Genomic DNA, 26,517 nt, shown 5'->3' with positions numbered 1-26,517 from the left:
CCCTTCCCTCTCCTTTCCCCATACAGGTATTCCCCCCATCCATTCCCCTTACTGCCCCCCCATATTCCCCTGCACTGGGGGTCCAACCTTGGCAGGACCAAGGGATTCCCCTTCCCCTGGTGCCCCAACAAGGCTATTCTCTGCTACATATGCAGTTGGAGCCCTGGGTCAATCCATGTGTAGACTTTCGGTAGTGGTTTAGTCCCTGGAAGCTCTGGGGTTGGCATTGTTGTTCTTATGGGGTTGCAAGCTCCTTCAACTCTTTCAATACTTCCTCTAATTCCCCCCAAGGGGGTCCTGTTCTCAGTTCAGTGGTTTGCTGCTAGCATTGACCTCTGTATTGGACATGCTCTGGATGTGTCTCTCAGGAGAGATCTATATCCGGTCCCTTTCAGCCTGCATTTTTTAGTTTCATCAATCTTATCTAGTTTTGGTGACTGTATATATATGGGCCACATGTAGGACAGGCTCTGAATGGGCATTTCTTCAGCCTCTGCTCTAAACTTTGCTTCCATATCCCCTCCTATGCTAATTTTTTTCTCCTTTTAAGAAGGAGTGGGAGCATCCGCATTTTGGTCATCCTTCTTCTTGAACTTCCTGTGGTCTGTGGATTGCATCTTGAGTAATTCGAGTTTTTTGGCAAATATCCACTTATCAGTGAGTGCATACCAAGTGTGTTTTTCTGTGATTGGGTTACCTCACTCAGGATGATATTTTCTAGTTCATTCCATTTGCCTATGAATTTCATGAAGTCATTGTTTTTGATAGTGAGTAGTACTCCGTTGTGTAGATGTACCACATTTTCTGTATCCATTCCTCTGTAGAAAGACATCTGGGTTCTTTCCAGCTTTTCTGGCTATTATAAATAAGGCTGCTATGAACACAGTGGAGCATGTGTCTTTGTTATATGTTGGAGCATCTTTTGGGTATATGCCCAGGAGAGGTATAGCTGGGTCCTTAGGTAGTGGAATGTCCAATTTTCTGAGGAACCTCCAGATTGATTTCCAGAATGGTTGTACCAGTTTGCAATCCCACCAACAATGGAGAAGTGCTCTTTAGTCTTAAAAGTCATTGAGAACCTCAAAGAAATTTTTAATAGTAATATGCCAGTAGTTAGCATATATAATTAAAATTAGAATTAAATATACCTAAAATCTATTCATTTAAATATCTTTTTAGAAACAAACAACTAAGAGCTGGACCTAGAGCCCTGTGCTTTCTAGGCAAGCACTCTACCACTGAGTTACATCTCTGTTCTCCTCCCCTAGCTCCTTTTATATTTTATTTGAGATAAGCTCTTACTAAATTACCCAGTGTGGCCTCTAGCTTCTTTTGTAGCTGAAGCAAGACTTGAACTTGAGATTCTTCTGAATGAGACTTCTGAATAGTTAGGATAATAAGTGTATTGGGAAAACTTTGTCAAAAGTATCATCTTACATTTTTATAGATCTCCTCAATGCCTAGTTTAACCCAAAGCAGCTAGATTCTCAATCTACTTCTTCACTTAATCTTGCAAAAATTTTATATTCATTGAAGTTACTGAGGAAAATGTGGACTCAGGTAAGTGGTTGGAAAATAAAGGAGTATTTTAATAGTCATGCACATAATAATGGTATTCTTTGGTACTATACCAAAGCTTACAGTTTTCAGTATCAACTGAGAGAAAAGTGAAGTTTTATATTGTACCACTTTATAGTTATATAATGTTTTAAATTTTAAGTGACCTTCTCATACATGTATAATTCTATCACATGATTGGGGAATCTTACATTATTGAAATATACAGATTTTGAACATTTCATTTTACACTATAAAAGTCAGGTTCAGTACTATCAATACTGACAATCAGATCATCTTTGGATCTTGAGAAACCATCAAACTCTAGGTGGCAGGAACAAATTACTGTACATCATCTGGATTTGCTAGGAAACTTAGATTCTGATATTGGTGACAATATTGCCACTCATTTTCCTCAAAGTGACAGACCCACTTTGTTCATTTTCAGGGAAATATCTTGAGCCTAAATACCTGTATTTATTCAGGGATAAATTATTAATTGACTGGAATAGGGGCACATAGCCTGCAGTTGACGTAGGGTCACATAGTTAATAAGCGGTTAATAGGGAGAACTGGGAATAGATTCCGGTATTTCAGAGTGTTTTTGTTGTATTGCCACATGTCTAAATTATGTGGGACTTACCAAAGCATGTTCTTACAATAGTGTGTATGGTGTTTTCCCTAGAGAGCATGAATGGTTTAAACAGGATTTGCCCAGTTACCTCTTTCCTGAAGACCCCTCCTATGATGCTAACGTCATTGATGATGAGGCTGTGAAAGAAGTATGTGAAAAATTTGAGTGTACAGAATCAGAAGTGATGAACAGTTTATACAGTGGTGACCCTCAAGACCAGCTCGCAGTGGCTTATCATCTCATCATTGACAATCGGAGAATAATGAACCAAGCCAGTGAGTTCTACCTCGCCTCCAGTCCTCCAACGGGTTCCTTCATGGACGATAGTGCCATGCATATTCCCCCCGGCCTGAAACCACATCCTGAAAGGATGCCACCTCTCATAGCAGACAGCCCCAAAGCACGCTGTCCACTGGATGCACTCAACACAACTAAGCCCAAATCTTTAGCTGTGAAAAAAGCCAAGTGGCACCTTGGGATCCGAAGCCAGAGCAAACCATACGACATTATGGCGGAGGTGTACCGAGCTATGAAGCAGCTGGACTTTGAATGGAAGGTAGGCATTGCAATGTACTAAGGCTGTTTGCACAAGAGATTTTTCTTATGTAAGTTGTCAAAGCAGTTCAGTATTGAGGGCCATGCAAAGTTGGTTTTGATTTAGAAATAATTGTAGCAGGCTTCATGCTTTTGGTTGACATGGTTCATTCTTTTAAATTATATAACACACAGTTAAAACATAATAAAGGACAAAGAGCTATTGATGCTGGGAACATATTTCGATTTACAGAATAGCATTCTTGGCCATGCAATTGAAATTATCTGCGAAAACAGCTCACCTCTTACATCATGGTTCATAGCAACAAAATGTCTGAAATCTTAAAAGGCAATTTCTTTCTAACTTTTTTCTCTTTTCAGGAAGTTTGTTTTCTCCCCATGCTTTTTTGGCATAGATGGTTGATGGCTAGGACAGCTAGTGTCCAGTATACATTATGCTATCCAGACATGTTCATTCAGTCAGCAATCCTCTTCCCCAAGTCCATCAATTCTCCTATCTAGACTTTATATCCTTGACTTGTTAGTTGCTTTACTCATGCTGCAACAAAATATCTGACAGATGGAAAGGGGAGGGAAGGAGGAGGAAGGGAGAGGGGAGGGAGGGGGAGGCAGTGAGGGGGTCAGAGGGAAGAGGAGAGAGGGGTCAGGGAGGGAGGGGGAGGCAGTGAGGGGGTCAGAGGGAAGAGGAGGGAGGGGTGGGGGGGGAGGGGGAGGCAGTGAGGGGGTCAGAGGGAAGAGGAGGGAGGGGTCAGGGAGGGAGGGAGGGAAGGTTCATTCAGACTCAGTGTTCTAGGACACAGGCCTCATCACAGCAGGACGTCAGGGAGGCAGGGGTGTGAGGCAGAAGTTCACTTCATGTTCAGTCAGGAAGCAGAACGCCGTCACTGCTGGTGCTCAGCCCACTGCCCCTTCCGCAGTTCAGGACTCCAGCCCTTCCCACTTCAGATCACATCATCCAGAAAATCTCTTACAGACGTGCCCAGAGGTGTGTCCTCGAGGTGATTGTAGACCTTGTCATATGACAGGATTAACCATCACAGTCTACCTTTGTCACCTGCATACTGGGTCACTTCAAAGCTGTAACCTTTCATCTCTTCTTCCTATAGAATCATAACCATCTCACGGTAGAAAGGGCGTTCAGTACAGCTTCAGAGGTCCCGATGGTCTTTAACACTGCCAACACTGTTCAGTGTTAGCTGTCACACTTCATTATGGCATATTTTTATTACTATCAGCACATATTTTTACTTTCTTTTTAACTTAGCATTTCATTGCAGTTTAACTCTATTTGAATATATATGGGACATTTTAAAAATAAGATATCAGGGTTGGGGATTTAGCTCATCCGCAAGCGCAAGGCCCTGGGTTCGGTCCCCAGCTCCGAAAAAAAAGAAAAAGAAAAAGAAAAAAAAAAAAAGATATCCCTTTAACTAACTGTTGTTTTGTTTTTCCTTGAGGGTGATGAATGTGTGTTCTATCTTTCTTTCTTTCTATCTATCTATCTATCTATCTATCTATCTATTTATCTATCTATCTATCTATCTATCATCCATCCATCCATCCATCCATCCATTTTCCCCAAGATAGGACAAGTCCCATTACATCATTGTGGCTGTCCTAGAACTCATGTATAGCATGTATAGACCAGTTTGGCCTTGAACTCACAGAGATCCATCTGCCTCTGCCTCCAAGTGCTGGGATTAAAGGCATGTGCCACAACTGGCCTATTTTAATTTTTAAAAATAAGTTAATTCTTTAGCAACCTCATGCATGTATGAAATGAATTCTTGTTATTCTCCCAACTCTCTCTTATCCCCCTGCCTCGGTACCCCAGCTCTTCCCTACTTGTCCCCTTCCCGACTCGTGACTTAAGTCACTAGGGAGAAAAAAATTCAAATTTATCATATATCCAGTACATTTTATTACATCAGTTTAGTGTGCTCTCATTGATTGTTTTACTTGATTAAATAACATTACTTAAACTCAAGCCTTTGTCTTTTTTCTGAAGCTATTTTATTCAGTTAAAAACAACTTTGCTGGACCTAGTGGCTCATGACCATAGCACTGCCACTCCAGAATAAAACCTGAGATGGGAGAATCTCTCTAGATTTCAGACCAATGTGGGGCCTTGTCTTACTATGGAAATATGTAAATAAAAGGAAATCCAATATTTTTCAAATATCCATGGAAATATTTAGAAACTAATCTGACCAAAGTTCTGAAGACCCAGAATCCTCTTTAGCTGAGCTGCAGTTTTCTGTCTCTCAAAGGTGCTAACACCATCCTCTGTTATGGTGGTATTTGGCTTTTATTGTTCTACCTGATGTAAACCACTAACATTCAGTTCTCAGCTACTCCTTCAAAACGACTGAAGAAAAGGCAACTGAGTGTGGTTAGTATCTGAGCTAAAGGCTAGACTATAGGATCTGAGTTTTTAACAAATGCTGCTGATAGTGGGATTAAAGATACCAAACTATTTGTAACATCGAAGTCAACCATAAATTCTTCTCTCCCTCGCCCATGTTTGCTTTTGATGTCCTTTGCTAAGATGGAGACATTGGGTACTTTTAAATATTTACCTATTTCCGGCTTTAGGTAGTGAATGCATACCATCTTCGAGTAAGAAGAAAAAACCCAGTGACTGGCAATTACGTGAAAATGAGCTTACAGCTTTACCTGGTTGACAATCGGAGCTATCTTCTAGACTTTAAAAGCATCGATGGTAAGGAGGCCAACAGGAATGAATCCTGAGAAAGAAAATCTGACACGATGTGACCTAGTGTTAAAATCATCACAAAGACATGGTGGGTGGGTCCTCTACTCTTAAAGCAGATCTAAACAAAATGTAAGTGAAACCAAACATGTAGCTTTAGCAGAAAATAAATTGCCAAGGATGTGAGGTAATTTCAGATGTAAGCATACTCCCTTTCATTTCCTTATAAATGCTGCATCCTATGTGGAGAAGGACTTAGGGGCCCACTGTCTGAAATGCCATGAATGGTGGGTGGGTACCGTGTTATGACTGTGGGAAGGGCGGGTTAGTGGCTCTTTTAAAACATTAACATGACAGTCCTTCCTAAGCTCCCCGCTCAGATCTGTTCTACTTCCCGTGCTCCTGCAGCTGTTTCCGGGGAGGACTTGGGCAAGTGCTCAGCAGGGCCGTTGCTTACTGATCTTTGGTCTTTTCAGATGAGGTGGTGGAGCAGAGGTCTGGTTCTTCAACACCTCAGCGCTCCTGTTCTGCTGCCGGCCTCCACAGACCTCGGTCAAGTGTCGATTCCAGCACAGCCGAGAACCATTCACTGTCTGGCTCTCTCACTGGTTCTTTGACTGGCAGCACTTTGTCCTCCGCTTCCCCGCGCCTGGGCAGTCATACCATGGATTTTTTTGAAATGTGCGCCAGTCTTATCACTGCTTTAGCCCGTTGATAACCCACCACCGGTCTCTGTCTTTCTGTTACCGCACTGTGAAATCACATACACTCTTCAAATTATTACCGCACTCTCGGGTACCACAGGCTCTGCAATAGAAGTTATGTGAACATTCCCAGGTGACATGCAGTGCTGCTGGAAACACAGAAATCTGGCCTTCTGTTTACTTTTAGAACTCTGTAACTCTGCTGTGCCTATGATAGGTATCAATAGCTAGGAACGGCTGAGTGCTGGTGAAGCTTGTTAACTTACACCCGTGAATTCACTACACATGGTGAGCACACCTCACTGATGAACCCGCTGATCTCGGGGTGGTTCGGTGGGACCGCCTTCCTTCACGTTTAGTTCATGTAAATCCTGTTTGCCTCCTAAATTTCCATAGGTGTCAGGCTGTCTAGGCACTCTTGGACAAGAAGATTCAGAAATAGAGTAACTGTCAGTGAAATATTATTTAAATGTAGAAATCCGAAAATCCTGTCCCCTTAAATATCAGAAACCAAAAGTCTTTTTTAATACTTTCTGCAAATACTGCCTAGTATTAGCCATACAGACTGTGTTTCTGATAATAGGAGCCCAGTCTCCTAGCTTCCTGACATTTGTGCAAGGCCCCTAGTTAAATCCCACTACCACAAAGCAATATAAAACCATGCAAAGTTAGTGCATAGTTAAAGGAAACAGGCAGATACCAACAGTCTCTTAAAAGGAAATCTATTCTTTGATCTCATTTGTGTTTATGAGACTGGGTAGCTGGGGGCTTGGGGGCGGGCTGGGAGTCACAGCCCTTGGGCATCTTTGCTAATCCACTTGAACTTTGTTATTGATGCCGAGTCCTCTCTCTTCCTCAGTAGCCACTGTCTTTGCTCATTGCTTTTCCCTTTTTTAACTCCTTTAGATCAAAACCTTGCTTTGGCCATAGGGTCTTTAAATACTTTCAAAGCTTGATCTGCTGTGACCTTCACTGTTGAACCTGATTGGACAGGGAAGCCTTAAATATTTAAAAGTATATTCTCCTGGAATAACTACATGTGTTGTTTACATATATATACATATGTATTGACACATCAGTGCTTTTAATCAAAAAAAAAAAAACCAAACTTTTTTGTACAAGTTTTTTTTAATTTAAGATTAAAAAACACTATATAGCAAGATAGATAGTTAATTGATTATATGTTGTTTTGGTAAAAGTATTTTAAATTATGTGTAATTTATCTAATAATTATTTATTCATTTATTGTATTTATGTTGTAATTAACAAAATCATTGATCTGATTCACCCTAGAAAATATTAAGCTCTTGAAAAAAAGGTAACATTGCCTTGAAAGGTTTCTCCTCACCAAAAATAGTATATTTTCTATTTACCAAGAAGCAAATGAGACTGTTAGACCAAATTTTTCATTACAAAAGGCAAGTTTATCTATCTTTAAATAGCTTTTTGAATCAGGAATTTGCATCATACCACATCAGATAACTTCATAGTTCTTTTAAAAATGACGGTCAGTCTTTATCACTCTGACATCTCAGTAGTAAAAAAAAAAAAAGGAACCTTTGCTCACTAATTGAGAAAGGAGGGTGGACAGTTTGAGGTACCTTAAGGTTTTAATCTTTGAAAGATTGCCATCTTGTGGTAATAGATGGTAATTTTAGTAGTTATTTTAATAACAATACTTAGTCCTGGTTTGTCTAATGTGTTTTATGAAGATGGCATAATTTTGGCTTCTCCAAATGTGTATGTATCATTTTTTTGTGGGGTAGGGGAGACCACCTCATAATGTTTGCTTAATTGTGATGTGGAAGACCTTGAAATAAGGAACTGATTGGATTCCTTACCTCTAATAACAGTATCCACAACATTTATGAAGGCAGGAAGGATGCAGAATGCTTTCTTAGTCTAGCGAATTTAAACCAAATTACTTTATGTGAGTGATTATGATGCCATTCGAGAGCTAAAAGTTATTTACTATTGTCTTACTCATTCTAGTTTTTATGGATAACCAGGTTGACAGTTAACCTGTTGAATTTTAGGAAAACCGAAGGTCATTTTGTTTCTTTTAACATTTTAAGACATGATTATTGAATGAATCTAGGTGATAGAGTAAGTTGGTTTGCAGAGAGAATTCAGTGACTCGTCTGGAAAAGAAGAGGCTGGGATATAGTCACAGCACAGGGTTTTCTTGCTCTGAGCAACAGAAAAGGAAAGAATTCTTTGCAATTTACAGTCTCCACATTTCGGTTAAGTATGACAGGTACTGAGTTTAGAGCAATCTATCCTCTTGGATCCTAGGAGAATTACTGTTAGGTTATAGATGTGGGCTTATTTATGTGGGCTGGAAATGGAGTCCATCTTTTTCCCAAAATAGTATTTCCTTAAACAAAGAAATCCTGCAGAATAGTTTTGGAATACATTGTGTTCTGCTCTGCACCTTGCAGAGGACAGTGACTATTAACACAAAAGACTTGCAGACTTTCAGAAAAAAACAAACCATATAACCATGCGAAACTCTACTTGGCCCAAGCTAGTTTACTCTTTTAAAACTTCTGCTGAGTATGGTTGCTTACCTGTAGTGCTACTGGGGAGTGTGAGGCAGGAAGATAGTTGGGGGCCTAATGACTAGATAGATAGCAAGATCTTGCTTCAAAGTAAACAGTAAAGAAACCTTAGCATCCCGTAAGAAAACATGAGTGCCACACACAGTGTGTTCATTAGTGACACTGAGTAGCACCTCTTTCCCAGAGCCGGATGCTAATTCAGAACCACTCCATTGACCGTGAACACATGTTCATCCTGAGTCACACTAATGGTTTTTACATAGAACATCTATTCCTTCTTTTTCCCTTAGTGGATGACTGAAAAGTCTTAGACAGTTACTTATGGAAAACCAGAAGAGTAAGAGACCAATGGCTTTCTGGTGTGGCTTCATGATGAGTGAATCAGTTTTATTCATTCTTCAGTGGTCACTGAACATTTTCTAAGTCCTTTTATTTAGGAAACCAAAACTAAAGCTGTCTCAAATTAAATCTACCAGGAGAGAAAAAAAAACCTAAACCATTCACAGGTTAGGGTTTTGTTTTAATCAAGAAACCTTGTAAGAGACCCTTGCAACATCTGGTGGGAGCCTAAGCTAAGCAGAAACACTAAGTCCTTGTGTGCCAGGGAATTGGGTATGTGAAGCACATAATTCTCTCCTTTATACAGTAAGCTTTCCAGGACACTTCCTTAACTCTGGGTATACTCTTTCCTTAGCTAGTTTGTACTCAGGGAACACAGATTTGTGAGATGAAACACAATTTGGAAAATAATCATAAACAACCAAATCAGATTTTTATACTGCTTTATCTGTAGTCTCTACTGACATGTGAGCATGCTTAGTTAATGTGGGTCTTACACTGATATTCACAAAACTTAACAGCCTGGAACATACCTACCACAGACACTACAGCTCTGTCTGGTCACTGGTGACTAAGTTAAACTCCCAGTGTGAAGTCTCATACCTAAATGTGAGATCTGCCCTTAGCCTTGTCTGCTTTGTGTTTGGTTTTAAAGACCTAAAACTTTTCAGTCTGGCGACTTGTCCTTCAGTTCCTCTGTGGCTTGTTTAAGTAGGGATTATGACTTAGTATTCTTGGCAACTCTGTTGAAAACTTTGATGAAGGCTATGAGTGTAGTAAGTTTGATCTTGGACTTGGCCTCAATTTAAAACCCTAAAATGAAAGGGATTGATAAAGAGCTCTCGTCCCTTTGAGCTCTAAAGCCCTGCCTTGTTTAGTTCTTCAGAACATCAGGGTTAGTGTTCACATTTTATGTATTTGTGTCATACTAGTATGAGTGTTCTGTCTTAGTTTGAGGCATTTCAAAGGGACACTAACCATAACTACTTGGACTGCTGGAATGCAAAAATCAAAACATGGCATGGGATTTAGCATTAATTAGAAAATGACTGATATGTAGCAGAGGTGGTGTGATGCATTTCCAGGTCTGCTAATGCACCCTTGCAGTAAGCAGTCCAGTACGCAGGCTCAATAGTCTCTCCATAAGTCACAGTGCCATACATGTATTCATGTATGTATGCATACATGCACTCATGCAGTGGTGACCAATTGTTCATTGCCGTTGTATTCTTCTGGGCTGAGCGGTAAGCGTCTGTGAAACATCGGATAGACAAATAATAAAAACAAACACTGGTGTATTGTTTGTAAGTCCTGGAATGACATATAGTAGTTATAACTGAACATAGTTAATCTAATTATAAAAGCTCATTGATTGCACTAACTAGATGTAATTTTGTGAAGTATTTATGATTATATTGATTTTTATTGTAAGTATTTATAAGTTATTGAGGGTGCTTAAAATCCAGAAAAATCTCTAGGACATATTTTTTTCTGCAACTTTATTTATATGATTTTGGTGTGGGGAGTTTTGTACTGGGGATTGAGCCCAGGGCTTCACATGTATGAAGCAAGTGCTTAACTGCTGACCTAAACCCCATGACCTTAGTTACGTGATTTTTAAAGTACAGTCTCTTTTTGTAAAGGAAAATTAGCCCCAGTCCTACCTAAATGATCACAGTTTGTGACTGTTAGCTGAATTAGGCTTATCTAAATTTCATTTTGATAATTTTTTATTTTGTGCATAAATGGGACGACATTGTTTTTATGGAGTGTGTCTCTATGAACTACCTAATCACTATTGGCTTGATAGAAGTGCTCCAAGCCTTTTTAAACTTGGAAATGTAACTTAAGTTAATGAGCTTTAAACCATGCATATATGTATGTGTATATACATATGTATCATGTAAACAAGTTAGCAGCATCTTTACCAGCCTTTCCTGGAATATTTATGATGCCACTAAACAGTAATAGCATGAGAGACAGGCCCACAGTCTAGACTGGGTTGAGTTTTGATTAAACTTCTTCAGCCATAACCTGAACAGAATCAGGTCCCATCCGGAAGTTATCAGACTGCAGGCCTGTATTTTGTGAGCCAACAGTAATATTTACTGCCAGCCTTGCATAACAATGCCCTTTGTGACTGCATGTGACTTTTGGTAGCTGTAGTTTATGTCTAAAAGCAGTTCGAGTTTTATAGAGGTAATTCATGATTATTTGGACAAGCAGGGTGGGTAAATTCAAGTATATTTAAAGTGCAATTAAGGAAATTCTAGGGCATAATGTCTCCAGTTTAAAAAAAAGTCAAGGATTTGTAGAATGTCATAGAATGAAAAAAATATTGAGGAGACTTTTTAAAAGATAAGGTTTATACAGTGATTTTTTTTTTTAATTCAAGGTTTGCTACTTTGTGTTAATTTAAATTTTCAAAGAGACACCGAAGCCTCCTGGGAAAGAATTGCATTGTTATTTTTCTCCTGCTAGTCTGAATGTGCATTTTCACAGCTAAAAGTCTCTTGTAAATAAGGTTTGTTACCAAATTTGAAGCCCATTTTTTTTCTAAGTGGAGAACATTTTTCCAGAATTAAAGAGACACAGACCCACAGTCTACACAAAGAAAGAAAGAGTACCTGGTGCCTTCTCAAATACTTGCAGAGTAGCCGTAAACGTGTGTTCAAAGTCTGCTGCCCCCAGCTCCCCCGTTTTCCTGAGACCTGTCCCACAGGCGGTCACGTGGTTTGCTTCTGCCTTTTGGTTCCACTTGACCAGACCTTACAGCGTCACCATTGGAATGTCTTCACTGAATGCATTTTCTGTTCATTTGTTTCACTTTGTAAAGCCACCCGGGAAACTATTTGGCTGCCTTCTTATGCTTTTAAAATGAATGCAATTACTAGCAGTCTTTATATTTTAAAGTTTATAAAGAAAAGAAATGCAAAGCTAAGGACCGGATCTAATTGGATCTAATTCCCTGTTTGCTATTATGGCAGCACAAGGTATGTAACCTTGTGTAGTTTTCTCTTGTACAAAATGTGGATAATAACCTACCTCACAGATGTGTGTGAGAAACCGTTTGAAGGCCCCTAAGTAGGGGTTTCTAGTCCCATCTTCAATGTCAATCTTTCCTTTTTTACTAGACACCTTTGATAATGATAGAATGAGTATCTTGTTTTTAGATGTCATATGTAATAAGGGCATAGTGCTGAGAATGTTTAAGACACAGTTTCACAAATCATAATATTCTTACTGTAAGACACTTCAGAATTTCTTGAAAACCTCAAATGTTTAAATATCAGACCTGTCTTTTGATTCAATAAATATTGTTATTCAAAGTGTTGTCTGAAGCTGCCTTAATGTACCAAAATACAGCTGTCAAGACTGTTCACAACTACTCATGGTTGTACTGTTTTGAGTGTTCATTGTGAGGTTGTTATGAACTATGATCTTGAGGGTCATAGTATTTTGATATTATTTTGGTAGGAATGGTTGTGTTTTTATCACATTTACTATAATACATTGATTTTTGAGTATAAAAAATAAAACAAAGTTGACAGATCTAGGTTATATCCATGATCATAACATAGTGTATTACTGGAGAGTAATAGTTTGATTTGCTTTTGGGGATACCCTGCATTCATCCTTAGCCTGTAAAATAGTCCCATAATGGCACAGTGCCAGAGTTCATCTCTATTTAAAAGCATTGTTAAGTTATTGAAATCGGGACTACTTTCTGTAATCAGTTTCAGAATAGGAACCAGCAGACTCACGGTGATTTTGTTTAAATGACTATAGATCATACTTTCAGTTTTATTTGTTATGCATTCTTGAGAGTTCAGTGATCAGTGGAGAGGACTTCTCTTCAGTAACCACGTAGAGAAGATCAGTGAATTGAGTAGCATTTCCTATGTGCAGATTATCTCTGATGGATGTTTCACTTGTGTGGGACTCCCTGGCAACAAACATAAGAGAAAAGTGGCCCATCTAATCGTGTGTCTGCATTTCCCACAAAGTCAAATTAAAGTCTGTTTAATTTGAAGGCTGTTTTTGTTTCTGTTCAGTAATTAGGCTAATATTCCATGTTCCAGCTAAGAGAAAGCTTCTTTAGAAAGAAATTGCTTGGGACTCTGTTGGCTCTTTCACACCGTCGCTGTCCACGTTCGTCTTTGTGACTGTGTGACTGGAGGCACGTCTGGGTGTTGCGTTTTATAACAAACCACCACCATCTTAAGGACTTAGCACAGATTTATTGTTTTACTCTTTGGACGTGCCGTGGGCATACTTGGGCTCTCTCAGGAGACTAAGCACAAATCTACTACTACTAATTTGTGCTGTTATCATTATTGTCATCATTTTCCTCCTCTCGTTCTCCTTCTCTACACCCCTCTTCTCCTCCTCCCTTCTTCTTCACCTCTGTTTGGTCTTCTTTGTTTTTGGGACAGGATCTCAGGCAACTAAATTACCTTGGACTTGCTGTGAAGCTGAGGGTGACCTTAAGCTTCTGATTCTCCTGTGTCTACCTCCCCAGCGTTGGGATTAGAGGCACGCCCCACTATTCCCATTTCATGCTGTGGCGGATATTAAACCCAGAGTCTCATGCGTGCAAGGTAAGCAGTCTACCATCTAAGTTATGGCCTCAGCCCCTCTGATTACTTTTAAAATACAATACTTTGTTGATATATGAATTGTACATATGTCCTTTTTCTGTAAGTGTAACATGTGCTTTGACCATGTCTCCTCTTTCTCTTCCTGTCTCACTCTGCCTGCTAGTTTTCTTCATTCCTTCAGACAGTCTTGTCTTCCTTTCAAGGCTAAAATGAAATAGATAATAGTCACAAAAGTAGGCCCCCCCTTTTTTGTGTTCCTAATCTCAGAGAAAATCCTTTGTTTTTCTTCCTCTTCTGGTAGAATATTGGCTCTAGGTTCGATGTGTGCATTCTTTATTGTGTTGAAATCTGCTCTGCCTGTTCCTAGTTTCTTCACAATTCTGCATGTAGAGGATGTTGAGTTTGGCAAATCCTCCATGGACTGATATGATCATATGGTTTTTGTCCTTAATTCTTATTTATATGATAATGTCTTACACTTACTGATCTGCATACTTTATGAACTGTGGAATTAAATCAATTTCATCATGGTGAGTTATCCTTTTTATATGTGCTGAATTTGGTTTGCCAGTATTTTTATTGAAAATTTGCATTTACCTTCATTAAGGAGATTGGCTGGTAATTATTGTGTTGTGTCTTTGTCTGGTTTGGGTATCAGGGTAACACTGGCTTCATAAAGTGAGTTTGGCATCATTCTGCTTGCCAGAATAATTTGGGAGGGGGCTCATGCATTCTTTACAGGATTCAGTAAGGAGTCCTTTGGTCCTGTTTGTTCTTTGTTTACTGTTTTGTTGTTTTTATATCAGAGACTATGATCCGTTTAGCTGCACTGCTTGTCTTGTATCTGTTTTAGTTGTTAACTCTCCCCTTTAGTAGGCTGTAGCTGCATGGAAGGAAATACATCAGTTGTCTCTAGTGTTCCTCAGTTTTTTGGTATGTAAGTTGTCAAAATATGTTCTAATGGTTCAGACTTCCCTAGACTGGCTGTAATGATTCCTCTTTTTAAATTTTACTTTAATTAGCGTACAAAGTACTACTTATTGCTGTGGTGTTTTCAACAGAATTTTAGCTGGTGCTCCTCCTGCTCCTCTCCTCTCCCCGTCCCCTGTCCTGCTCGAATGCTCCTCTGCCTAGCTGTCAGCTTTTTAGCCACGGACGTCCCTGTGTCTGTCCTCAGCATTTCTTTCTTCCTATCATGGTTACTTCCTGGTTTGTTTCCGTTTTTGTTTTGGGTTTTTTTTTTTTTTTTGGCTACACCCACATTTATGCCCGTTTATTTGCACACATGTGTACATTACAAGCTAGGATCTACATATAAGAGAGACCATGCAGTTTTTGGCTGTCTAAATTTGGCTGACTTAGTAAAATACTTCTAGAGCCACCTAGTTTCTTATAATTCATTTTTATTTATAACTGACTAAAATTTCATTAGGCATATGTAGCACATTTTCATCATCTATCAGTTGATGGGCATTGGAGCTGGTTGCTTTTCCTTGCTATTGTGGGTAGTGTAGCCATAAGCACAGACGTACAAGTGTCTCTATGGGCAGGAAACAGAGACCCTGGGCTCTGTGCCCAGGAGTGGTGCATCTGGGTCCTGTGTTGACTTTGAGAAGCTGTCACACTGATTTCCATGATGACTGCACTAGTTCATGTTTCCACTGGGAATAAGTAAGGGTTCCTCCTCTGTGCATTTTAAGGAGTGTTTGCTGGTGTTCTGTGGAGTGTGTGTGTGTGTGTGTGTGTGTGTGTGTGTGTGTGTGTGTGTAGTGGGAATGTGGTGTGCGTATGGGATGGGAATGTGGAGTGTGTGTGTGTGTGTGTGTGTGTATGTTTTTTATTATAGTCATTCTGATGGCAATGAGATGGTCTATCACAGTAGTTTTAATTTGTGCTACCTTGATGACTAGGGATGTTGAATACTTTTAAAAATGCTTATTGCTAAATTCCCAGTGAATACATTGAGTGAGTGATCTAGGAGTTCTCTTAGAATTTAGTGTACTTATCTAAAAAGTGGTTGCAGCAATGTATAAACTCAAAAGGCCCTTATGTTTTTCTCTTAAGGAATATATATGCATATTTATATAATATTATATGTAATTAGATATACATATATCTAATATTGTCAGGTGCTCGGCCACTACAGTGTGTTAATGAATATTATTTCCCTTAAAAAATGAAAGTACTAATTGGCTATCTATGTTTCTTCTTTTGAGGTCTGTTTGTTCATTTCATTAGCCTATGTGTTGATTTTTATTTCTGAGTTCATTTAATTTCAACAGTTTTTTTTCAGTTTTGCATATTAGCTCCTTATGTGAAGCATAGGTGACAAAAATATTCTTATTTTATAGACTGTTCACCCTGTGTGATAGTTTTGTTTTGCTCTGCAGAAAAAATTAATTTCACACAATTCCGTATCTTAGTTTGGGGATTATGTTTCCTTTGGTAGTGGAGCCCTGTTTTGAGAGTCTTTCCCATACCTTTATTTTGAAGTGATTTCTCCTAGCAGATTCAGCATTTTAGGTTTTATATTAGGGCTTTGTTTGATCCACTTTAAATTGCTTTTTGTATCGGGTGAAGTGGTGTGGATTTAACTTTATCTGCAGGTAGACTACAGGTTTTCTCTCACCTTTTGAACAGCTGGCCTTTTCCTCCCCCCTCACTATGTTTTTAAAACCTTTGTCAATAATTAGGTGGTCGAACTTACTGGGATTATTTCTGGGACTACTGTTCTGTTCCTCTGGCCTGTGTCTGTTTTTGTGCTGTTCCTAGGCCATCCGTGTCCTGTAGCTCTGTAGTGTGCTTGGAAACCAGGTAGTATAATGCCTGCCTGTCACCGTGTTCTCTCCCTGCAGGCTTGTTGTGACTCTTTGTGTCCACATGACACATGTATCCTTCTTTCTAGTTCTGTGAAGAGTGACATTAGGATGTTGGTGGCACTTGCATTGAATCTGTTGATTACTTTTAGCAATACAATGGCTTTTACAATATTCTGCCATTCTGGGAGCAGGGAAGACCTTTCTGTTGTCTAGCATTTTCTCTCAGTGTCCTAACGACCTCATTTAGAAGACTTTCTTGTCCTTGCTTAAGTTTATTCCCGGGTAATTTTTTTCTGGAGCTATAGTGACTAGGATGTTTACCTAATTTCTTTCTCTGCAGTTTCATCGCTGGTATGTAAGAAAGGTACTGCTTTTTGTATATTGATTTGTATACTACAAAGTTACTGAAAATTCCTATTAGCTCTCTTCCTCACAAACTTTAAAAGGTTTTTTAATATAGAGTAGTATAGAATCATGTCATCTGGAAATGAATAATTTGATTTCTTCCATTGTTGATACTTCTGTAGACTATGCAGACTTTTGGAAGTTGGACTAAATGTACTTTTTAAATTATGCTATGGCTGGATATGGCCGTCCTAGACTCATATGTTTGAACAAGCCTATGGGGGAAGGCAGGGAGTGGGATGTGATGGTTTATATATGCGTGGCCCAGGGAGTGGCACTTGAGAGGTGTGGCCTTGTTGGAGTAGGTGTGTCACTGTGGGTATGGGCTTTAATACCCTCATCTTAGCTGCCTGGGAGCAAGTATTCTGCTAGCAGCCTTCAGATGAATATGTAGACTCTCAGCTCTGCCTGCACCATGGCTGCCTGGATGCTGTCATGTTCCGACCTTGATGATAATAGACTGACCCTCTGAACCTATAAGCCAACCCCCATTAAATGTTGTCTTTTATGAGACTTGCCTTGGTCATGGTGTCTGTTCACAGCAGTTAAACCCTAACTAAGACACATAGTGAGTTAATGTACAAAATTGCGACTAGTTTTACACATATAGACACACAGACACACACACACACACACTACTAAAATATTGATAAAACCAAAAATACAACACAAAAATACACAGAATAAAAATATGTACAAACCAATAAAGCAAAACAAACAGGAGGAGGATAGCTCTTATCCTTTCTGGTCTGGAAAATGTTTCAGTCTGTATTTGGGTCATAGCTGAGGGTTGTGTGCTTTGTTGCCAACACTGTGCCTGCATGAAATTCAGCTGTGGAGCCCAGATGACAGGTGCTTACTCACACGTGGGGTGGCTGTGGTGATCTGGACTTGCTTAGGTGATAGCAGGACTTTGGGTGTGGCTAAAGCTTTGGGTGTTAGGGACTAGAGGAAGCCTTGGCAGCATAAGCTGACCTCCAGGGTGACTGACAAGCACCAAAGCCTTGAGGAATGTGCACAGACTGCTAGAGTGATACTGGCAAAACCATGGGATGCTCATGGCAACTCTGATCTGATGAGTGTGACCACCACCTATAGCTGTGCTCTTCCCATTGTAAAGAGATTTTCAAAATATAGCATAGGTTCTGTTATGTGTTTATTATGATTGGGTTCAAAAAGTCTTGAAATTTCTCTCTCTTTTATAAAAATGACCCACTCATTGTTCAATAATGTGTTGTTCTATTTTCATGAAAACTACTCTAATTTTTCTGCTATAGAATTCTAGTTGTTCTTTTTAAAGATTTGATAGGACTTGCTTTGTAAAACTGTGGTCTATTTTTAGGCTGCTGAAAATAATGTGCACTCTGTGGGGGAAATATTATGCAGATGTCTGTCCCACACATTTGAAGGTTACTTGCTTATGTGTCTGGGTGAGAGCAGGGTGTTGAAGTCACCTGCCAGTATTTCTATATGGAGATCAGTCTATGTCTTTATATCCAGCTGGGTCAGTCTAATGAAATTAGGTGCACTGGTATTGTTGAGTATATGTTTAGATTTGTTCCTGGAATCAAAAAGAAGTGACATTGATTGCCTCCTGTGCCTGGCTTCCGTTTGAGTCTAACGGGTCAGACACAGTAGAGCTGTGCCTGCTTGTTCCGTTTACTTGTGCTGATATGTTAAGACTGCATTTGTCCTTTGCCCCTTGGAGTTCACTTCCAAACACAACAAACAGATGAGCTACTGGCACACAAACAACCTACTGGGCTCATCTAGTGTTCTTCTCTGTACGTGTGCTTAGGGTTGAATCCTAGCAGGGAGCGTATTCCTATAGGAGAGAGTTCCTCTCTTGGCAGCCACTGATTGCCTATAGCTCTTCATCTAAGTGTGGGAGCCTTGTGAAATTTCCCTTAGTGAATATTGCAAAGAAGCCTTTTTTGTCTCTGTAATCTGTAACCCCATTAACCTTGAGCCCCCCAAACATTGGCATTTTCTTTTAGCTCAATCCTTGATTGGGTCCCCAGTCTTTAGAGGAAGTCTTCCAAGCAGCACTGCCGGTCAGACTCTGTGCATACTATTTGCCTGAACTTCTCGACAGTCTCCAGAAAGACTATTGATTTTTCTAGTTTCTGCCTTTCTTTCAGACCAAGCTTTGTAACACCTTTCTTAATCCTTAAGCTATTCCATTTATAATGTGATTAGTCTTTCTATTTGTGGTAATGTACCTGTTTATTCTATAAACTTAGAACTCTGTAAATACCTTTGATTCATCTGATTTAGGATGAAATGGCCTTTATGGCAGGTGCCATTGGGACCATGTAAAGGAAGATAGGAGACTAGGGAAGCCTACAAAGTAGATTCAAAGGAGGAAGAATGGGTCTGTCAGGGAAAAGCTTTCTTCATCCCTTCTGCTAAAGCACAATTCTTCCTTCATGTGCAAGGCTATGCCACCTGAATGCAGGTGTCCTGGAGAGCTGAGCATGGTATGCCAACTCCCAGAGTTACAGATACAGTGACTACTGCATGTGGGTGCTGGGAACTGAACTGGAGTCCTCTAGAAGATTAGGAAATGAACTTCAAATGTAGTAGTTGAAAGCATATGCAGACTTTATTAACATACAGTGCATATCAGGTAGAACCAGAATGTTATTTACAACTCTGCAATTTCTATTTACTGTTACGTAAAGGAAATACATTTGGATGTGTTTTAGCCACAGAGACTAATCATTTCCACCGTTTTAACATGGTACAACATGTATATATTTTATATATCTTCACAGTTTTGTTAAATATACTTAAACACAAATGATAGTTCTGGTTGAGTCCAGAAAAGAATCCACTACCCCCACCCCCTGCAGCGAACTGTTCCCTTCATCAGTCCTCGTCTTCTAGTCTTTTGCTTTGGTTAAGAAACAAATCAGGTGATGGTGGCTCAGGTGGTGGTGTCATGGTCATGTAAAGGAATATGAGCACATTATTACTACACAGAATTCATATGAAATGTAGCTATGCACCAAGAGGCTGCACATGCAGTGGACTAACATTAGAAGTTCACTTACTATCTGCCCAACTCCCCGATGCCAGAAGGCAAGGTTTCTAATTTGGGCTATGGCTCATTAGGCGAATGCTCGCACACTAACATATTGTGTCATGCTTTCTTGAACCAGCAGGAACGTAGACATTGAAAGACAAACTTTTATGGAGTAAAACCAACATTGAGTTGTTGAAGGTTTTCTTCTGAGTTTCCGACAGAAGTTTCCACTGTCCATGTCATTTTGAGGCAGGAGCTGAAAGTGCTGTAGGGGTGAACTCACACCTAGGACACATCCTGACGTCACGCATACCTTCCTAACGGGATCAGCCCTGATGCCTGGGACAGAAAGGAACACATGATGACATTATGAAATACACAGTATCAGTAACTGTTCAGTTAGGATATGGCAAGTGATTTCTAAAAACTGTAACAAAACCCCAGGATAGCTAAAACTATCCTCAACAGTAAAAGAACTTCTGGGGGAATCACCATCCCTGACCTCAAGCAGTATTACAGAGCAATAGTGATAAAAACTGTATGGTATTGGTACAGAGACAGGCTGGTAGATCAATGAAATAGCATTGAAGACTCAGAAATAAACCTACACACCAATGGGCAATTGATATTTGACAAAGGAGCTAAAACCATCCAGTGGAAAAACAGACAGCATTTTCTACAAATGGTGTTGGTTCAACTGGAGGTCAGCATGTAGAAGAATGCAAATCTATCCATTCTTATCGCCTTGTACAAAGATCAAGTCCAAGAGGATCTTGGACCTCCACATAAAATTACATACGCTGATTCTAATAGAAGAGGAAGTTGGCAAGAGACTCAAACACATGGACACTGGGGAAAACTTCCTAACCAGAACACCAATGGCTTGTGCTCTAAGATCAAGAATCGACAAATGGGACCTTATAGAAATTGCAAAGCTTCTGTAAGGCAAAGGACACTGTCAATAGGACAAAACAGCAACTAACAGATTGGGAAAAGATCTTTACCAATCCTACATCCAATAGAGGGCTAATATCCAATATATACAAAGAACTCAAGAAGTTAGACTCCTGAGAATCAAATAACCCTATTTTAAAAAATGGGATATAGAGCTAAACAAAGAATTCTCAACTGAGGAATGCTGAATGGCTGAAAGCACCTAAGGAAATGTTCAACATCCTTAGTCATCAGGGAAATGCAAATCAAAACAACCCTGGGAGTCCACCTCACACCAGTCAGAATGGTTAAGATCAAAAACTCAAGTGACAACAGATGCTGACGTGGATGTGGAGAAAGAGAAACACTCCTCCATTGTTGGTGGGATTGTAAGCTGGTACAACCATTCTGGAAATCAGTCTGGATGTTTCTCACAAAACTGGACACTGTACTACCTGAGGGCCCAGCTATACCTCTCCTGGGCATATACCCAAAAGATGCTCCATGATGTTCATAGAGGCCTTATTTATAATAGCCAGAAGCTGGAAAGAACCCAGATGCCCTTCAACAGAAGAATGGATACAGAAAATGTGGTATATTTTCATAATGGAAATACTACTCAGCTATTAAAAACAATGACTTCATGAAATTCTTAGGCAAATGGATGGAACTTGAAAATATCATCCTGAGTGAGGTAACCCAAACACAAAAGAACATACATGGTATGTACTCACTGGTAAGTCGATATTAGTCCAAAAGCTTGGGATACCCAAGATATAATTCACAAACCACATTAAGCTCAAGAAGAAGGAAGAACAAAGTGTGGATGCTTCAGACCTTCTTAGAAGGGGGAACAAAAATACTCACAGGAGGAAATACAGAGACAAAGTTTGGAGCAGAGACTGAAAGGCCATCCAGAGACTTCCCCACATGGGGATGAGTTCCATATACATACAGCCACCAAACCCAGACAATATTGTGGATGCCAAGAAGTGCATGCTGACAAGAGCCTGATATAGTGGTCTGCTGAGAGGCTCTGCCAGAGCCTGAGAAATACAGAGGCGGATACTTGCAGCCAATAATTGAGCTGAGAACATGGTCCCCAGTGGAGGAGTTAGAGAAAGGACTGAAGTAGCTGAAGGGATCTGCAACCCCATAATAAGAACACAATATCACCAATCAGACCTCCAGAGCTCCCAGGGATGAAACCACCATCTCAAGAGAACACAGGAATGAACTTATGGCTCCATTCAAATATGTAGTAGCATCAATGAGAGGAGAAGCCCTTAGTCCTGTCAAGGCTTGATGTCCCAGTATAGGGGAATGTCACGGTGGGGAGGTGGCAGGGAGTAGGTAGGTGGGTGAAGGAGCACCATTATGGAAGCAGGGGTTGGGATGGGATGGCGGGTTTCTGGAGGGGAAACCAGGAAATGGGATAACATTTAAAATGTAAATAAAAACATGCAATTGAAAATTTAAATCAAAATAAAAAAATCTTAAAAGAAAAACCTGTTTACAAATGGGCTCTATGTATTAGTTTGGTAAGTATACTGGAAGTCCAGTGACATGGCCTTCTCTGATGCAATCCCAGACAGTGCATTACATAGCTGGTTTCCAAGTAAACTCTGGTCCCTGAAGGCTAGAATATATATCACATTAAGTACCTGTAACTCATGACTGGATATAATATTAAACAACTTACTTGAAATCCAGATGTTCAATGAGCACATATCCATCTGTAGAAACAAAACTCATGTTACTAACCTGAGAGTTGTAGAGAAAGTTCTTGAATATAAAGAAAATAATCTCAACATAAACTCACATTTGCCTTTGGAATTGCGACATATTACTAGGTTTTGCTCAGTGGTGTCGATGACCTCCAGCTGCTCTCCAGGAGTTATTGGCAGATCAAATATTCCATTTCGTGAGTTACCGGAACATGCTACAGCTCTGTTAATGACCATGATTTCTTTACCATACTAAAATGAGAAATTAGTAGTAAGGGCATGCTTGCATGGTTATTATAACAGAATTAATGACACATATACTATAATAATCTCAAACTATAAGATGGATAAAATAAAAAATGGGGTATTACAGTAGAACTCCCTAAAAATAATAGTAAAATCCCAAATAAAACATTTGTCTAATTGATTATATCTTGAAACTGTTTTCACATCCACTAATGCACATTAGAACAAGTCCTCGTGGGTTAGAATAAACCATAGTTGTTATGCTTTACAATAGCAAAGGTGCCTCCCAACTCAGGAGAGGAAACATCTAACAGAGCTGCAGAGTTGACTTTGTTTTGGAGGATGCTCTAGCCTCAGCTTTTCAGAGTACATGTACTTTAAAATGGCAGTAGTTGGGTATAAGACAGAAAGACCCACTCTCCATGTCTGATGAAAGACAAGCATTTGAGAAGGAGCGGTCTTTGATTGGAAATTTGGTTCCTAAACCTACAGGATATTTTCTTCCTGATGAGCTAGCCTCTACAAGTAATTCACCTTGTCATGCACTGACTGGGAAAAGAGAACCTAGGAAAGGTAGCTTAGGTCATAGATGTCCACCCTGGCAGATTAGAATGGAATGCCTCCACTTACAGCCTCCTCCTCAGCTGGCTAAGAGTGCTCCTGCTTCCCCCGGAAACACATCGTTGTGTTTACTAGGAATCCTCAATGCTTTCTTCAAATACGAATCTGACATAGGTCACCTAATCTGAAAACTCTGTTGCTCTTAGGATGAGGTCTACATGGTTTTTGCTAGTAGTTTTTCCTATCAGAGGTCCTTGGCACACTGTCATCCCTTGTCCCTTTGTCTCTGTCCTCCTTATGGAATCCTGAGGAAGCTCCAGGAGACTTTGTAAATGCATCGTGCTTCCATCTCCTCAGGCCTTTGCTCAAGCATGCTCACTTCCTTTTTCTACTTGAAATACTCATCTGCCAGTGACCTCTCAGACCTTGGGGACTGCCATGAACAGCCCACTGTTGCAGTGTACTAAACATACTGGCTTCCTTTTAAAGGAGAAGCTTGCATTCCTCATCGTGTACCTGCAGTTCCTGTCACCAGTGAAGTGCACACTGTCTCTTCATTTGAGCTGGACTGAAATGTCATATTTTCCCCTAAAGGTAACTAGAAGCTCCTCAGAAAATTAAGGATAGACTTAAATTGCATACAGAGATGGGATTTCTGTCCCATGTGGGATAGAGGGGAGGCAGTAAGTGCTAGATGGACTATAGGGGTATTTTCAACCAGAGATTGCTATACTGTTGGTTTTGAGCTAATCAAATCACATCATCACCTTTGGACCAAGCAGATGATAGCAGTGGTTAAGGGTTTATGTAACCTCCTATTTAGTTCACTTTCAAAACAGTTAGGGATGTGTGTGAAGCCTGAGGTAGTGGCTCTGCTGAGCACATGGGTGTGAAGACTAAGGTAAACTGTCTCCAAGAAGTTCACAGTGCAGTGTGATGAACTGCACAGAAGTTGCTCCTTAGGGAAGAAGAGCAAACCCTTAATCAGAAGGTCTGAGCAGGTCTTTCTGGAATGAGAAGATGCCTCAGTAAGTGAACACAGCACGTGCAAAGTGGAGTGGGCATGTCAGATGTGGAGTAGACCAAGTCGGGGCCTGGAGGAAGGAGCTGCAAGCTCTCTTAGAAACCAAACTATGAGTGGTTTATTGGCAAAGCAAAAAGAGCAGGGACAGGATGTAAGGAGAGAAAACAAAGATTAGCTGTGTTCCTGACTTGAGGGAACTACCAAGAAGCATTTCTGCTGGAGCTCTGATTTACAGTGTGCCTCCTCTTTATAGCACTTGTCTCCCTTCATCTGCTGTCTAGCGCATGGATGGTGATAAAAATGTTTCCTGAATTCAGAAGTTCTCATTTTGGCAGGATATGCAATCAGGAAGGACCACTTCAACTTGGGAGAAGTAGAAAATGCTCCACAGGCTCTTAATGAAAGACTTTGAGACGCTGCTGCAGTAGTGCTCGAAACTACATGGCCGGCACATTGGGAACCGACATATGAAAAGTTCTTTTTCCAAGCAACGCTGTACAAATGAGCTGAGGGAGGGAGGTTTGAACAGAGCCTTAAAAAACACTGTAGAAGGTTTAACCGATCGAATAGCAATATCCAAAGGCATGCCAATATAGGGATGTATCAGACTGTTCTAAAAAGATCATCAGAGTGGCTGAGACACCACAAACTAGTGGAGTCTTCAGGAGTGGAAGGTTTGATTGTCAGTGGCATTCGTTTTCTGCTAATTTTTACTTTGAGAAAGAGAACATACCTGAAATCTTTCTCTGAACAGTTTTTCTTCCTTTTCCACTCTATTCTTTTCTAATTTTTTCTTCTTAGTTCTGAAGAAATTCTTGGGAGAAAAACTAGCAAGAAATAACATGGGTAGAGGTAAGTATAGCATGACAAAGATATTGCATCTGTGAGTCTAGAACTCGTCCTGTTTCAGGGTAAACTCAGGTACCACTGTCATGTATACATCTACATATATCTATACACACATCTATCTATGTGAACACATCCCTCTACTACAGCAGATTGTCATAACTTCAGAAGAAGGTAATAACTATTTTTCTGTTCAATACATACATATATGTGTTTTTCCCCCAGTGCTGAAGATCAAACCCATCACTCCATAGATACTAAGTGAGCGTCCTACTACTGAGGTTTCTCTCTACCAATATTTTTATAGCAAGAAAGCATGGAATAAAACAAACTTGAGAATGGTTGAGTGCAGGAGGAGCAATGGAATAGGAGAAATAATGTGTTTTATTAGAATGGTAGGTGTATCATTTAGTTTCTTTTTCTGTTGCAGTGAGAAAACACCATGACTAAGGCACCTTATAGGGAGAAAGTGTTTATTTGGGCTTACAGTTCCTGGGGGATTAGAGTCCATCATGGCAGGGAACTGGTGGGCACAGTAGCTGGAACAGAAAGCACCCAGTAGAGAACTGGAAATAACCTGAGTCTTTAAACTTGCAAAGGCCACCTACAAGTGTTACACTTCCTTCAGCAAGGCCACATCTTCTAAATGTACCCAAACAGTGCCACCAACTGGACCAAAGTATTCAAATGCCTGAGACTGTGGGGGGCCTTGATCATAAAACACCACAACAAGGTAACTGGTTTTGACAACATTTAACTATAGATTTTATATGTTTTTACTGTAACGAAACAAGAGCCGTGGTGATGGACTGTACCTTTGAACTATGGGTCAAAATAAAATTTTCTGTCTTAAGTCGGTTTGGGGAATATCTTATTATAGAGATAGGAAATGTAAGGAATGCATGAACAGAGTTAAGACTACACAGCGGGATGCAGCAAACATGGGTGAGACTTTAAGCAAATAAAACAGCCTTATAGTGTATTCTGACCTATTCTAGCTCTTTACTCTGAATAAATTTTCCCCAATACTTTGCAGCATATGGTTTTGTTTTGTTTTGTTTTGTTTTGTTTTGTTTTTATTCCTTTGTTGAATAAGAAGCCAAGAACCTGGAAATATCCCTCTTAGACCCTGACAACTGGTAACAACACCACTCTCCATGTCCATTCTTGTAAAAAAAAATTATCTGCATACCCGTTACAGAGATATCTTTCTAAATTAAGTATGCTCAGATAACATCCTTCAGGGTCTTGAGCACCTTCAGCA

The 26,517-nt window shown here is 39.9% G+C and overlaps 2 protein-coding genes across 7 annotated transcripts in view; one reads left to right on the top strand and one right to left on the bottom strand.

The window, feature by feature from the left end:
* Positions 1–12,392, top strand: part of Prkaa2 (protein kinase AMP-activated catalytic subunit alpha 2) — a 71,733-nt gene extending 59,341 nt beyond the window's left edge. For all 3 annotated transcript variants that reach the window (XM_087551294.1, NM_023991.2, XM_087551293.1), the window contains 3 exon segments: positions 2,243–2,747; positions 5,342–5,468; positions 5,936–12,392. In XM_087551294.1, coding sequence (XP_087407420.1) covers positions 2,243–2,747; positions 5,342–5,468; positions 5,936–6,174 — 871 coding nt within the window. In that variant the 3' untranslated portion in view covers positions 6,175–12,392.
* Positions 12,393–19,468: 7,076 nt separating this feature from the next.
* Fyb2 (FYN binding protein 2) overlaps positions 19,469–26,517 on the bottom strand; it is a 116,814-nt gene continuing 109,765 nt past the window's right edge. For 2 of the 4 annotated variants that reach the window (NM_001431228.1, NM_001431229.1), the window contains 4 exon segments: positions 19,469–20,255; positions 22,552–22,585; positions 22,672–22,828; positions 25,141–25,234. In NM_001431228.1, coding sequence (NP_001418157.1) covers positions 20,243–20,255; positions 22,552–22,585; positions 22,672–22,828; positions 25,141–25,234 — 298 coding nt within the window. In that variant the 3' untranslated portion in view covers positions 19,469–20,242. 4 annotated transcript variants of the gene reach the window in all.

The sequence above is a fragment of the Rattus norvegicus genome, chromosome 5, assembly GCF_021556685.1.
Source record: "Rattus norvegicus strain SHRSP/BbbUtx chromosome 5, alternate assembly SHRSP_T2T, whole genome shotgun sequence".
NCBI classification, from domain to species: domain Eukaryota; kingdom Metazoa; phylum Chordata; class Mammalia; order Rodentia; family Muridae; genus Rattus; species Rattus norvegicus.
This window is presented reverse-complemented; position numbering and strand designations above follow the sequence as displayed.